Source organism: Vigna umbellata, chromosome 11 (genome assembly GCF_029865625.1).
Source record: "Vigna umbellata cultivar VRB3 chromosome 11, Vumbellata_1.0, whole genome shotgun sequence".
Classification (NCBI taxonomy): Eukaryota; Viridiplantae; Streptophyta; class Magnoliopsida; order Fabales; family Fabaceae; genus Vigna; species Vigna umbellata.
Window position 1 is genome coordinate 33,651,020 of NC_142175.1, and position 14,372 is coordinate 33,665,391.

The following is a 14,372-nucleotide window of genomic DNA, read 5'->3' on the forward strand; positions in this document are numbered from 1 at the left end:
AATGGGAAGAGAGAGATGAAATGGAATCAAACAAAACAAAACACACTGCTCACTGCACACTGCTCTCTGCCCTCTGCACTCTCTCTCACATTTATTGCATTTTTGTTTATTTTTCACTCTTCTCTTCGGCTCTCTCCGAGCTTAGGGTTTCTCTTTCCCTCTGTTTCGGCTTCTGGGGTGCCTTTCCTCGTATGTTGTCACATTGATCTTCATATCAACTTTCCCAAATCCTCAGGTCAGTGTAAAATAATGTTGTTTTTTTTTTCTGCCTTGTTGGTCATTTTCGTGTATGCATTGCATGTGGGTATGTAATGCAGTGCATGTTCTTTTTTTCTTTTTTTAGTTTTGGAATTGGTACTAGCTATGGTGTTAGTGTATCTTAGTCTTTATCATCTTAATCATCTAAAAATCTGACATTTTTGTCATCCGCTGTTTATTGCTGATGAGTTTCAGAAGTTGAATGTGGGTGATAACCACGGAGAGAAGTTGCCCTGTCGGTAGCTCTGATCTCTGTTATTGCTCAATGCATTCCTAGTTTTCTGCCAAAGGTATAAAGAATAGACCATCTCTTGCATTGCATTTTGGTGGGTGGGGTTCATAATGACACTACTTTCCTTTTATCACCTTTTCTATCAAGGGGGTTGTACTTTTGCTCTTTTTTATCTAATGGTTGCTACTCCTCTACTAATTGATTCATTTCTGTCATCTATTTGAATTGAAAGGAGAGACATTTCTACGGTGCCATATGCTGGTTTGGCCATTTCATCGCTGATGTCTTGTCTTGGAACTTGGTACGGAATCTAGGAGGTTTTGCCTTTACAACAAGCTAAATAAAGGTTATTTTCTTCCGCATAAGTTCTGCTGCGCTTTGTTGCTGATTGTCGCAGAGCTAAACTACTATTTCTTGGGTCAGTTATTTGTTTGGTGTTTCCATTGGATTTGATTGTGGGTTTTGGTCAAACATTTTAAAATATTGTGGCTGAGCTTCGAATAGTCTGTTTAGGAAAGTAAGGTGATAAAGCATGGAGTTTCTGAAAATGAAGAAGTTCAGAAAATCTCCGAAAGCGGATGGTGAAAAGAATTTGTCAGACAAGGCAGTGGCTGAGCCCGAGGAACCGAAGCTCAACGCTGACGGTCCTGATCAGTCTAAATCGGGAAATGCGGATTCTGCTGGTGAAGCCGAGGATGACGATGATTTTATTACAAATGAGGTTAAGAGAAGGTTGAAAGAATTGAGAAGAAACAGTTTTATGGTGTTGATTCCTGAAGAAGATTCCTGCCCGGAGGAAGGGGAGGATGAAGAGGAAGAGGGAGAGACAAGCTCAAATGAATGGAGGGATGTGGAGGCAGAAGGTCAGCAATGGTGGCGTGGTTTCGATGCTGTATTTGAAAAATACTGTGAAAGAATGCTATTATTTGATCGGATGAGCACTCAACAACTTAGAGAAGCTGGCAAAGGTAGATTTTTATTGTTTCTATCATTTTTTGTGAGGGTAAGCGAACAGTAAAAGAAAACAAAATCGGTTTATCTAGTCTTTCATGATGCCATCTCTGTATGTTTGATATGTAGCTAGTATTAGTGGTTGGGAATGCCAATTCTGTTTCTGCTCTGCGTTTGTTTAGGTGTTTTTGTCTGGACTTGTCACATGATGCACGATTAGGACAAAAATGCATGACTGATGAAAATTGACTCTTAATGTTCCTTTTGGGAAAAAAACAATATTAAACCAAGGAAAAGCTTCCATTTTTGTAAGCTTGGATTTAGCTATGTCTGGATTCAGTTTAGCTTACTTTTCATCGTCCCAGGCAAAAACCCAAATAGAATCGTAGTTCCGGGAATTGTGTTCAATGGTTGAATGTGCATGATCTAGTTTTATATGTAAAGCTCTCTGGTAAAAACCATGTTTTTGCCTCCCTTTTACCATTTGCAAATTGTAATTGCTGATAAAATGTAGTATTTCTGTTATGTTTGTGTTTGTCGGATCTTGTGATATGCTGCACCCTCTCACTGTGTCAGGTTCACAGCATACTTCAACTCCATCTCCAAGATCTGCATCAAAAAAGTTGGCTTCTCCCCTTCGTTGTCTTTCCTTGAAAAAATTTGAAGAACCTGATGATGAGACTGAACATCTTCAACAGCCGGAGAATGATCCCTACCAGGATATTGAAACAGCATATGTAGGTCAAATTTGCTTGACTTGGGAGGCACTTCATTGTCAGTATTCTCATATGAGTCAGAAGATATCTTGGCAACATGATAATCCTACCTGTTACAACCACAGTGCACAAGAGTTTCAACAGTTCCAAGTTTTATTACAAAGGTTTATAGAAAATGAACCTTTTGAGCATGGCCGTAGAGCTGAAATATATGCTCGCACTAGGAACAAACTGCCTAAACTGCTTCAAGTTCCTAATATACGAGGTGAATTTCTTGAAAATCATTCGAGTGTCATGGATACTACTGAATAATAATTAAATTAATAAATTGCTGGTTGCTTGTCAATGAATGTAATTTTGATTTTCTGGCTCTTGTGCTCATGCTTGTATTGGTGTCACTATAAGTGCTCAACTTTATGAATCTATTCAGGCTCAGATCATGAATTAACTGATGATTCGGAGATAAGAGTTCTTGCTCCTGATCTGATCAGGATAATTGAAAGCTCTATCCTTACATTCCATCTTTTCCTGAAAAGGGACAAGAAAAAGTCTAGTGGTACAACCAACCTGTTTGGAAATCACAACCAGCTAGCAACTCCTCTACACCAGATTCAGTCAACTCTTGAAAAGGTAAGTTTAGAACCTTTCCTTGTGATAAATTTGCAATTTTATAATATACTAGTAAACTTTTGAAGCACAGAGACAACTAGTTGGCATGGCGGGCATTGGCCCTCCCAATTTTAAGATTTTTAGACTTGGTAGTCACCAAAGTTTACCGTATATTCTTATCACTGTACCTCCCATCTTTTCCATCAGTTCTTGTCTATTTGACATGCTGTGTGGTTGATATTCAAGGCTTGCTACAAATGGCTCTTTAATATGCTTGTTCTGGTAGGAAAATGCTAATATCGATTCTTATCAGCAAATCTATCAACCATTGTTTCAGCGTAATGATTTTGTGCTATTTTTACCTTCTAATTAAAGTTTAAGAATGGTTATTCCTTGTTTCTTGCTTTTTATAATACAAGTGTAAGGCGGATTACTCTTGCTATTTTTTGTTTTTTTATTAAGTAGGTTGAGACATATAGGTGGTGGGTCAAGGAACTTTTTAGTATGTGCAGAAATTTTAACTGATCAGAGATCACTCTTATACTGCAACCAAATATGGATCCAATTGATTATTTATTTTGCTTTACCTACTGTAAGACTAAGTTGTCTTCTAAATGCAGAAAGTAGTGAAGCTGAAGGAACTGAGAAGAAAGAAAAAAGGTTGGAAGAAGAATTGTTGGCCACTAAAGCATGAGGACATTCAGCTTTTGCTTGGGCTTGTTGACGTGAAGATGGTATCAAGGGTTCTGAGAATGACTAGGATGAGCAGGGAGCAACTGTTTTGGTGTGAAGAAAAGATGAAAAAACTGGATTTATCAAGTGGTAGGTTAGAGAGGGATCCATGCCCCATCTTGTTCCCTTGCTAGGTTCGGATCAGTGTCAATGTACTTTAGTTCTTTCTTTCTCCTTGGATCGATGATTGTTGCCAACACAAAAAGTCATCAAATGGGCTTCTAGGATCTGTGATGACAATGAGAGAGCAAGAATGAATGGTTTTCTGTCTGTTATCTAAAATGTATGTATGTGCGTACTCTTGTTCTGTCAAAATTCTGAGTTTCCAAGTTGCTGTAACTCCCAATATAACAACAAACATAGTTGTCACTGATTGTTCTTGTTCTTGGTTCTTGGTTCTTAGACAAAATTTACTGTCTACAAAAATGCATTTTTTTGTCTGAAATGATTGGATGCTAAGATAAAACAGGCGAAGAAAACAATCGATCCACCATTGCTCTGATTTCAGATGTGTCTCTGAACTTTAGCTTAAAAAAGATTATTTAAAAAATAAAATTAGTTGTAATAAATGATTTTTAAAATATTTTATATTAGGGACAAGAGAAAGAGAGTGAGAAAAGGATAGGATGGGAAGAAAAGAAAAGAAGCGGGTTGAAAAGAAAGAGAAAGAGAAAGAGAAAAAGAAAGAAAAGAAAATTATGGATGAAAGAAGGAGGGGCGGAGAAGGAGCAGGGAAGGCGATGATAGCGTTGGTGATAGGGACGCTTGTTTACTATCACTGCGCTTATCGGAATTCTACTCTTCTCTCTCTTCTCTCCGACGTCTTCATCGTTCTTCTCTGCTCCCTCGCCATTCTCGGTCTTCTCTTTCGCCAGATGAACATACAGTCAGTGCCGTTCTCTTTTTCATTTTCATTTCAATTTCCCCCAATTACTTTTTTCCTTAGGTTTAGGGTTTCTTTTCTTTTCTGCTAGGGTTCCCGTCGATCCCCTCGAGTGGCAGATTTCCGAGGACACTGCCAATGCGGTTGTCGCATGGTTAGCCAACACTGTCGGCGCCGCCGAGTCTGTCCTCCGCGTTGCCGCCACCGGCCACGACAAGAGGCTCTTTCTTAAGGTCACCCTTTCCCTGTATCTCTTCTCTGCAATTGGAAGATTCGCTCTTGGTGTCACCGTTGCCTATGCCGGTAACCACTCCTTCTCTACTTCCCCTCTTCGTCCCTGTCAATAATACTATTCTCACCGTCCTTTTCTTTGCTCAGGGCTATGCTTCTTCTGTCTTTACACATTAGCAGAGTCCTCTCAATCAATTCGCTCCGCCGTGGCCTGGTTCTTCGGAAGAACTAATGACATCAGCGAAGAGCAAGACACGATCATGTAACAACCCCTTTTGGGCTTCACATTGGAAACTACATCACTCTGTTAATCATTTAGGTTAGCATTGTATTGTACTGAATTGAATTACTTGTACATACGATGTATATGTTCTCTAGATGTTTTCAGAACACCAATTTCTCCTCAAAGCAATGTTCTATAACATGTTGCTATTTCTTGATACAACTCCTTGTTATGCAATGTACAAAACTGTGTTTAGGTTCTCATGCCCATGCCATCTAATATTTCAAATATTCACTCATCTTTTTATAATTTTAGAACAAAACTAATGATGTTTTAAAGGGTTTTATGTTTTCAAGTATTCTTCTCAGTTAAACCTTTTTGTTTTTGTAGGTTCTTTTGATTGCCAATTTATATAAGCTCAATTTATATAAAACTTATGGGTCTTATTTACTGGTTTTGGTTATTTTGATTCATCGATTTTGTTAAATTGGTCAATAAGCCTTCTATTTCAAGGCAACTTTTTGCGTAACAAGAACACCAGATTAATATCACAAATTACATATAATAATACAAGATTGAAGCCAATTGTAGTATAACAAAAATTACCTATTTTTGGAAGTTTTTCACTGGAGTTAAGACAGGCAAACCAAGTAGACAGGTACATATTCAAGCCTTCAAGCTTTTGGAATTGGCAAGCATACTCAGAATTCCTTGTTGAGTTCCCTAGGCCAGTTTTTTTGTTTTTCGTTGTTGTGCAAACCCTTACTGCAGGTCAAGGAGACACTCTCTCTGTACTAGCTTGTAATTTCTATCTCAAACAAGTTACATGTATAAATCTGATGATGTTAACTTTAAAATCATTAGTTTTCCCACTTCAGGCCCATAAATAAAAACAATATAACCAATTCCATGTTAATACCAAGCGCCTACTCAAAGCTGTATTTAGATTCATCATTACCTAGATCTCTATATTATACAAGTGTCACTGATTAATTAAACGTATCCATTTATCAATGCCTTTGTGAGAGAGTATCTATTAATTTTAACAAGGTTATCTATAATACAGAGATGATAACATAAATCTTAATTCATTTTAATGTTTCATATCGACTTTTCGACAATTTAAGAACATTACAATAAAACTTCATTAAATAATATATAATACAATATTTATACATTTCAACCTAAAAATATTGAATTTTAATTTTCTTTTCACTATCTCTAATACAATAATTGGTTTCATATAAAAAAAAACTTTTTTTATAATAATCTAAGATCTTGTTTTAAAACACCTTAAATTTGAAATTTATGGTCGTGCTATAAAATGGAGATCTTAAACTTACAATTTTGCATATAAGACTGTATTGAAGATGCTGTAATACAGTTAAATATTTAATAATGCGAATCTAATGCCCACTGAAGTCAAGCGAAACAATTCGGTGACAAATGAACGTTGTGATTGTGATTGGGATGGAGAGAAACGTTGTGATTGTGATTGGGATGGAAAGAAACGATGAACATAGGAAACTTCTCCCGACATTCTTTAACCTTATTCTTCGATAAGAATCTTTGCCAAATCAATATCAAAATCTGGAAACCTACAAGCTAGGCGACTCATTCGTTAGTACATGCGACCATTCCAACGAGCTAGCTTAATAACTTTCCCAATAATTTGTTTTCCTTACCCACCATGGTTATACCGTTCTTACAGAGAATTTTTAGAACTACAAACCTAAAATGGGTTTCCATTCTGGACAAGCAATATGTCTTTCCATGCTTCATAAAACATCCAGGTGATACCAGATGATGGCATCACCTTTAAACAGCTTGCACCCCATCCTCTGTACAAACCCTTCAGACCTTCTTCTCTAATTACTTCCGTAAGTGCTGCTGCCATGTTTGGTGGGCACTTACCTTGCAAAGCGCCCACCATCAGCCGCTTCCTGGCCACCTCCAATGGGAAGCTAATTGTACTGGCAGTAAAACCTGGGTGATCACAAACAAGTCAGATAACACAAATCTTTAATACTAACTAACAAGTACAAAATGTTCAGGACCAACATGTGAGACAGAGTTAGCTTGGTACACCATAATAACGGGACTAAGAGGGCATTTTGATTTGATAACAGTGAAATCAAAGACAAAAACTTGGAAGGGCGAAGAAATAGAGGAAAACAGGAGTTCGGCAGAGTGGAATCCTGAGTTAAGAGATAAAGAAGTGTGGGTTCGCACAGTTTTATTTCATTGCAAAAATCTTTGCTTGTAAGAGACAAGCAAGAATAACTAAACCGATTATATATATTATAATGTAATTGATCACTGATATATTTCACAACAAATCTGGTGCTTATGCTTTTATAACAAAATCAATGATAAATATTTATTATGGTTAATTTGAGCTTAATCACATTGTTACTCTATTTTCCCAACCAAACGATATTTCTTTCACTCTATTTCATACCTATTTTCTCACCAACCTATTTCATCTCCCTCTATCAAACACAGCTTAACTGACACTGGCAAACATAAATGCCGGGAAAATCAACACATCCAATTAAATCTATAAAACCTTGAAACACACTCACACCCTTTCTCAATAAGAAAACAAAAAATAAATCAAATTTTGAATGACTACTTTTGCATAACATATTCCATGGTGTCTCCTTTGCTTCATGTAACATGGGTGTGATTTCGAAACAGGGCAAGACCAAGAACAAGAAAGGAGAACATAAATAATTAAATACTAGAGATTCTCTAACCTGCTAGAGCTCCAAGCACAAGCATCTCTGGACGATTTAGAGTTTTCTTATTTTTGGACTGGCAGTAAGAATCCTTCATGGTATCATACAAGAAATAATAGCATGTACTGTATGGAAGCATGCCAACTAGTGTCGGTGAGATACCAGCATAAAAAGCGCCAACACCACCATCTTTATAAATATTTCTTATCGCAATACCTAAAGTAGGGTAGATTTCAGGACTAACGGTTAGCCGGTCCTGTTATAAAATCAGAAGACAATTGCAATTTTAAACAAGATTAAGAGACAAGAAAAAAAGAAAGAGTTCAAATTTTCAAGCCATGGTCATTATTAAACAGAACAAAAGCATATATAATTTGGATTGAAGCGTGATTCCTAATTATGGTGATGTCGCAGTACAAAACAAATACACATAGTCCATCCAATTAGACATATATCGTGATGTGATTAATTACTTCCTTTTTTCCGTAACATACCTTCAAAACTTCAAGGGGATGGCATACAATTGTGCTAGCAATTCCTGCTGCGGCACCAGCGACAGCAACTGGTGAAATCCAAGACATGGGCAGGTTGAAATCGATGCAACCTATCTGCAACTTGGGGTGGCCATCCTCTTCCCATTTGTTTTGCAGGGATGTCATAGTCCGTTTGACGCACTCAAATGTGGCCAGCTCAATAGCCTGTGTTGGAACTATACGAAGCATATTGATCATGTTTCCAGCCCACAATCCTTGCCATCCCTGCTGCTGTATAACCTCTACGAAACTGCCGGCAATATTTTTCGATCCAACACCAACAACCATTCTTGTCCTGCATGCATAGTTTACAGATCACTACAAACGAATACCACTGTATCAGCCCGGCTAGGTAGCCAGGTAGGAATTGCAAACAGATAGCCGGATTTGCGAAGAAAAAAAAAAGTAAAACAAAAAGGACGAACCTAATGGTCTCAAGAGGAGCAAGTATCGCCTTTGTCATTGCCCCTGCAAGGGCACCGCTGAAAAACTCGCGGGCCTCTCTAGAGCCCAGAAAATTCTGAAAAGGGGAAACAGTAAAAAGATAAAAAAAATATAAAACAAACAGAAGGTGGGCACAATGAAAGGGAGAACAGAAAGAGGAAGGGAAGGTAACCGGAAGCGGGGGAAGGCGAAATTGAAAATCAAAGGAAGGGTTGTGATGATCGGCGTGCATGTCCTTGGTGATGGTGTAGACGTCTCCAAAGACTCCGTGCCCATGCTTGTTACTGTTGTGCGCGTGAGACGGAGAATGGGTTTGCAATGCCATGTTCCCTTCCTAAAGGAATGGAAAAAACAGAACAAAAGATATTAACAAAAAATCGTTTTGCAACGCAGGCAATCGAAGATATTAACGCGAAGAAAAAGACATGCCTGAGGTTGAGGTTTAGTGTGAGAATTAGTTTTGGAGGAAGACATTTTGTTGTGTGGTGTGTTTAAGTTGTTGTGTTGTGTTGTGTTAACGTTGTTGTTGTGTTCTGTTTCGTTGTTTTTGACTTCTCTGAACACAACAGGTTCTGCTTCCTTAGGGTTTCTTCTTCTTCTTCCTCCTCCTGTCTGTCACTCTGCAGAGAGATGAGGACGAGTATTTATAGAAAGAGATGATCTCGCGATCTCGCAATCTCGCAATCTCGCCGGCTTATCGCTCTCGCTTTGGATGAAATGCGGACTCGTATTTTCGCATCAAAATGTCGCTTTCTTTATCGTTCACCCATTTGCAATTAAATATTAAAATTTAATCCTTTTTATACCATTTTATTGCTTACACGCCCTTTTCCCACGTAATTACAACTCTTAATTGTGACATTTTTTATATTCTATCATTCTCTCTTACGTCACAAGGGACAAACAACATCACTTTTTTTTTAATTTTCTTAAACAATATTATCGACACACCATATTACCATTAATTCTTAATTTCACCCTTCATTCAAATAAAACATAAATATTCCAACCATTTCCTAATATAACAAAAATTAACTATTTAATAGAACTAACCAAAAAATTCTTCTAAAATGTATCTCAAAGAATATCTAGAAAGATGCATTAATATAATACATAAATTTCTATATTTTCCATCATAATTTTTATTTTATTTCAAAAAAGTATGTGTCGTCATATAAAAATAAATAAAGGGTTTGCACGTTTATAAGGTTTTAATTGAGAAAATATGATTAAAAAGTGTTTGGTGACAGGATTAGAGGTTTGATTGTAAAAGTAGAGTGCAGTCATAACAATAACAGCAATCTCATCGTATCTGCTGCCACGTCAACGTGTTAATCGTAGGTTAGTGCGATTTTAGAAGGATAACTTTATTTCTTTATTTTATTGAGAATTTATTTATTTATTTATTTATTTGCTTGTTTATTTATTTATTTATTTGTTGCCTTCATTCAACGAACTGAAGAATGGTTATCGCAATTGCACCAATCAATATAAGGTTGGTGTCTTGGGAATAGGGAGTCAAGATAATATAATTCATCTTTAATCATATCTATTTTAATACAATTCGCTAAAAGTTAATTAGGTTAAGTTAGAAATATAATGTTTTCAATTCAATATATAAAATATTATAAATAATAAACTCACAAATTATTTTACTGAATAATAATAGATATTAATATTTGAGTGTACTGTTACAATCCTGAGAATATTAATTTGTTTTAGAAACTATCAAATGTGTTAAATAAACAAAAGTAACATATCAAATAACAAGAAGTTCATCATATTTTATAAAATATTGTCTCAGTTAAAAAATATTCACTGAATATTCTACAATATTCAGACAAATTTAACTTTTATTTTAAAAACAATTTTGTTATGATTTTTGTTCAGACTTTAGAGTGATGTATAGATTTTTAAATGTTTAAAAAGTTTTGGCCTTTGGGACATATGAGTGAACACCTCTTCTCAAAAACTCAGTTCCTTTTTGTCTTACTCTTTCAAATTTCTTGTATGCATTTTTCAATATGTTTTTTGCAGTGAAGTTTAGTTGACACTGTATTGTAGTATATATGTATCGTTAACTTTTTATTTTTATCAATTATTAAAGATATATCAACATGTCAATAGTATAAGATGTAAACTATTATACGTAATAACAAAGTGACACGTGTTCATAAACTAAAATGCTCAATAAAATATTCATTCAGATGCTTTTTGTGTGAGCTTAAACATATAAAACACTTCAATTAATATTAGGATTTGATTGGATTATGCAGGAAATTGAGTTCAATAAGTGGATTCAAGTTTATTTATTCAAAGAATTAAGAATTGGATAATTAAGTGAATTAACATAAACGCTTTTTAATTATTGATAAATTGTAAGAAGGTGATTTACTAACACCAATTGAGATCAATAATATTAGAATTTCGTTAAAGGTGACCATTTAATGGAACAAATTGAGAGTTTAATAACACGATTTAGTTTATTTTCAGGGAATTAATACTTGATAATTAAGTAGTATAATGATAATTGTAGAGTAACTAAGTTAATATTTTAAATGGTTGCATGATTTTAGTGACCTGTAAATGTACTTTCTTGAGTGAAAGTTTTATATTATCCAGAAATAAACAAGTTAAAAAATATACAAGTGGAGAAAAAAAACTTTGAGTATATCCTAATTAAGATTTTTAATTAAAGATAATGTTAAATTCTATGGATTTTTTTTTTCTTTGGCTTGCTATACGTTGATAAAAATCTATTCATTATTATTTTCTCTCTTGATGATCATGAAATTGGAATACCTTTGAATTTGAAAAGCTTCTCAAAATTCTTAACAAATATTCACAATATCTATCTATGTTTGTATTTCGTTTTTTTATTAATAAGATCATTTCAACCTGCTGGCTTAAGTGTCTGTTTCATAAACAAATAGGCGAGTCACATGCAAATCACAGAGTACCATCTTCCACGATCTTCTAAGCATCCAACAAAGCAAAGCAACAATCATATGTTCAAGTTGCCATTAAATAGTTATCTAAACTCAAACAAAAATAGCTAGTTAACATTGATTGAGAGTTATATACATGTCATCTTGTACATATTAATTTCTGATATGTTTTAAAGAAGCTATTAAATTAAAATAGCTTTAGATTTTTCTGTACAGATTATTTTGCAAAGTTAAAACAGATGCTTGGAAAACTAAAAAACATGTTATTTGAGGTGCATTTGAAGTATGTGAGTTTCTAATTACTAACACTATGTGTAATACTGAGATATTTTTTAAATGCAAGCAACAAAACCGATTCAAACAAAATGAACATTTATGGATCTGATTCTTACACCTGCAGCTGATCTCTAATCTCAATGATTATCTGTACTGTGCAGAAAAAATTATTGGCAGTAGGAATAAAATATGGTGTTTGCATGAATTAAATTTTGATATAGCAGTTGGCATCTGAGGCTGAGTTTGATTATAAATTGTACCTCTGTACAGAACTCATCATCACTCTTCACTTTGAATGCACATATATGATGGATTCAAATTCAAAGAAGTGTAACAAGATCCGTGAGGTGGTTAGGCTTCAACAGATCCTCAAGAAGTGGAAGAAAGCTGCAACATCTTCCTCTGCTTCCAACAGTGCAGACATGGTTCCAAAAGGCTTCCTCGCTGTCTGTGTTGGAACAGAGCTCAAGAGATTCATCATTCCCACCCATTACCTGAGACACCAAGCTTTTGAGATTTTGCTCCAAGAAGCCCAAGATGAATTTGGTTTCCAGCAAGAGGGTGTGCTCAAAATCCCATGCCATGTATCAGTCTTCCAGAAAATACTCAAGACCGTGGAGGACAACAACAACAACAACAAACAACCTTTGCTGCATCACTCTGGCTTCCATGGAGACAAGGACAACACTAGTTTTCACGAATCAGATTGTGAAGTTACTCCCCCTCATCATCCTCAAACTTGTACATAGATATATTAATTCTGTAATATTGACAGTGATCGTAATAGACTGCTTCTATCCTTTTGAGATTATCAACATGCATGCATTAGTTCTAATTCATTATAAAGTAGTGCAAAGTGCTGCTTAGTTTTGATTAAATGCATGTATTGGTTATGCTTCCCTATTAATAATTTTGATAACATATACATAAATCCAGGAACACAGTATCCTCGTTGATGTCTTCCTATCTATTTCTTAACAATGAATTGAGGACTATGACATATGTACATGAATGTATGTAGATAGATGTCAGTGTGCAAAATTATAAAATGTGAAATACATATTCTGTGATCTTGATTGCCATAGAGATATTTCCTGATAAACTGGCAAGGATTCCCAAATGAAAAGAAGTAGGATTGAAAACAAACATTAATTAGGTTTTGTACCCCTCATGCTTGATCCAACACCTGCGCTCCCTTCCAATGAAAAAATCGAAGGGCATGCAGATTTGTGATTTTTCCGTACACATTGCAGTGAACGAAAATATTACATACGTATATAAAAGTATATACATGTATTATACGTTGTTGTTGTGATTGTTATCAGGAGTGTGTGTGTGTGTGAATGATTAAGATGAATGCGATGGAAGGAAGGAATGAATCAATGGCTGCTTATGATTGGGATGACGGAAAGTTTCTTGGGAGGAAGGAAGGTCCGTTTTCGTTGGGAACATGAGATCAAAATTTGCTGAAAATGGTCTTCATCGCAGGGGATGTGAATGGCGCCGTGATGATCGCAGCCATATTCTTCGGCGACGGATTCCATCAAGGCAGCGAAGTCAGGCATGGCCAAGAAGCGTACCGGAATGACGAAGCGTCGGAAGTGGGGGCCCACATAGACGGCGAGGGAGCCTTTGGGAACCTTGGCATTCCTTGCGCCGCCGTCGGAGGAGACTCCTGAACCCAGCAATGGCTTCTTGGAAAGAGGTTGAATATGCCAGCTTGTGGATCTGGGTATCGATGATTTCAGATGGTTTGGGATTTTCTTAATGATTTTTGGGGTGCATATCGAAAAGCTTCTTGAGAGTTTCATTTCCGGTGCTCATTCAATCTCCTCCGGTCTCCTCCGGTGGTGGTTGGGAGTGATCGACCGGGGAGAAGAGAGGGAAGAAGAAGAGTTTCTTTGCCGAAGAAACTTTCCCTCCTTAACTGCTTCAAACTTAAAGCTTCAAATTAAGCAAGATGGATGGAAGACAAGACAGCTTCTGTTCACGCCATGCATCTGCCTCCTTAATTTATTCCTAACTATGGTTTTATTTACTATTTCTAGAAATGACAAATTGATTATCCAATTTTTAATGTAGATTAACGAAACCGCCTATTAACTAATGTAGGATCTAAAGTACAATCTAGTTGTGGAAAGCTTTTGTGTATGTTTTTTTATGATTTCTCTAGATTGACACCTATTTACTAAAGATATACAGTCAATTGACACTTAGTATTATGGCCTTCCTTCTCATTTTTTTTTTACAATTAAGAAATTATTATTTTTAATTACCATATTACACTAATTACATGGTTGTGAGGGGTTGTTTTAAAATAATGGGTGACAAAAGATTATCTTCCTTAAATTAAAGACAAATTCATGGTAATTAAATAATTCGGAAACAATTAATGTTTCACTTGTGCTTATTTTCTTATACGGCGGAAGACTTTTTATGTTGTTTCTTAAGAATTGTTGCACAATGTTAAATATAAGTTAAGGTGGTTTTCATTAGAAAGTACTTATACATGTATTGCATTTCGAGTGGCCTTTATTTCTAGTGTTTTGTTGATTAAATTGTATTCTCTTATTCTCCTCCTTCAAATGGTTTATA

At 35.7% G+C, this 14,372-nt stretch overlaps 5 protein-coding genes across 7 annotated transcripts; 3 read left to right on the forward strand and 2 right to left on the reverse strand.

The window, feature by feature from the left end:
- On the forward strand, positions 1-3,871 carry LOC124835923 (DUF1666 family protein (DUF1666)). 3 transcript variants are annotated; one of them, XM_088101842.1, is made up of 7 exons: positions 1-235; positions 454-548; positions 723-836; positions 1,004-1,458; positions 2,018-2,422; positions 2,588-2,787; positions 3,387-3,871. In XM_088101842.1, the coding sequence occupies exons 4-7, from the start codon at positions 1,023-1,025 to the stop codon at positions 3,630-3,632; spliced, it is 1,287 nt and encodes a 428-aa protein (XP_087957968.1). In that variant the 5' UTR covers positions 1-235; positions 454-548; positions 723-836; positions 1,004-1,022; the 3' UTR covers positions 3,633-3,871. The 3 variants fall into 3 exon arrangements, with proteins under 3 accessions (XP_087957968.1, XP_047166911.1, XP_047166912.1); XM_047310955.2 differs by having other exon boundaries at positions 2-235; positions 723-908; positions 995-1,458; XM_047310956.2 differs by having other exon boundaries at positions 2-235; positions 723-908.
- A 233-nt stretch (positions 3,872-4,104) lies between these two features.
- Positions 4,105-5,096, forward strand: LOC124835925 (Reticulon family protein). Its single transcript, XM_047310959.2, has 3 exons — positions 4,105-4,384; positions 4,473-4,684; positions 4,760-5,096. Exons 1-3 carry the CDS (start codon positions 4,125-4,127, stop codon positions 4,876-4,878), a joined length of 591 nt encoding a protein of 196 aa, XP_047166915.1. The 5' UTR covers positions 4,105-4,124; the 3' UTR covers positions 4,879-5,096.
- A 1,255-nt stretch (positions 5,097-6,351) lies between these two features.
- On the reverse strand, positions 6,352-9,259 carry LOC124835924 (Mitochondrial substrate carrier family protein). The gene is made up of 6 exons (XM_047310958.2): positions 8,983-9,259; positions 8,726-8,887; positions 8,535-8,629; positions 8,071-8,404; positions 7,595-7,832; positions 6,352-6,821 (listed from the first exon to the last, which is right to left on the reverse strand). The coding sequence occupies exons 1-6, from the start codon at positions 9,025-9,027 to the stop codon at positions 6,568-6,570; spliced, it is 1,128 nt and encodes a 375-aa protein (XP_047166914.1). The 5' UTR covers positions 9,028-9,259; the 3' UTR covers positions 6,352-6,567.
- Positions 9,260-11,826: 2,567 nt separating this feature from the next.
- Positions 11,827-14,367, forward strand: LOC124835850 (auxin-induced protein 6B-like). Its single transcript, XM_088101896.1, has one exon. The coding sequence runs from the start codon at positions 12,083-12,085 to the stop codon at positions 12,524-12,526; it is 444 nt and encodes a 147-aa protein (XP_087958022.1). The 5' UTR covers positions 11,827-12,082; the 3' UTR covers positions 12,527-14,367.
- LOC124835858 (auxin-responsive protein SAUR23-like) lies at positions 13,157-13,588 on the reverse strand. The gene has a single exon (XM_047310869.1). It carries the CDS (start codon positions 13,586-13,588, stop codon positions 13,157-13,159), a length of 432 nt encoding a protein of 143 aa, XP_047166825.1.
- Positions 14,368-14,372: the final 5 nt, after the last annotated feature.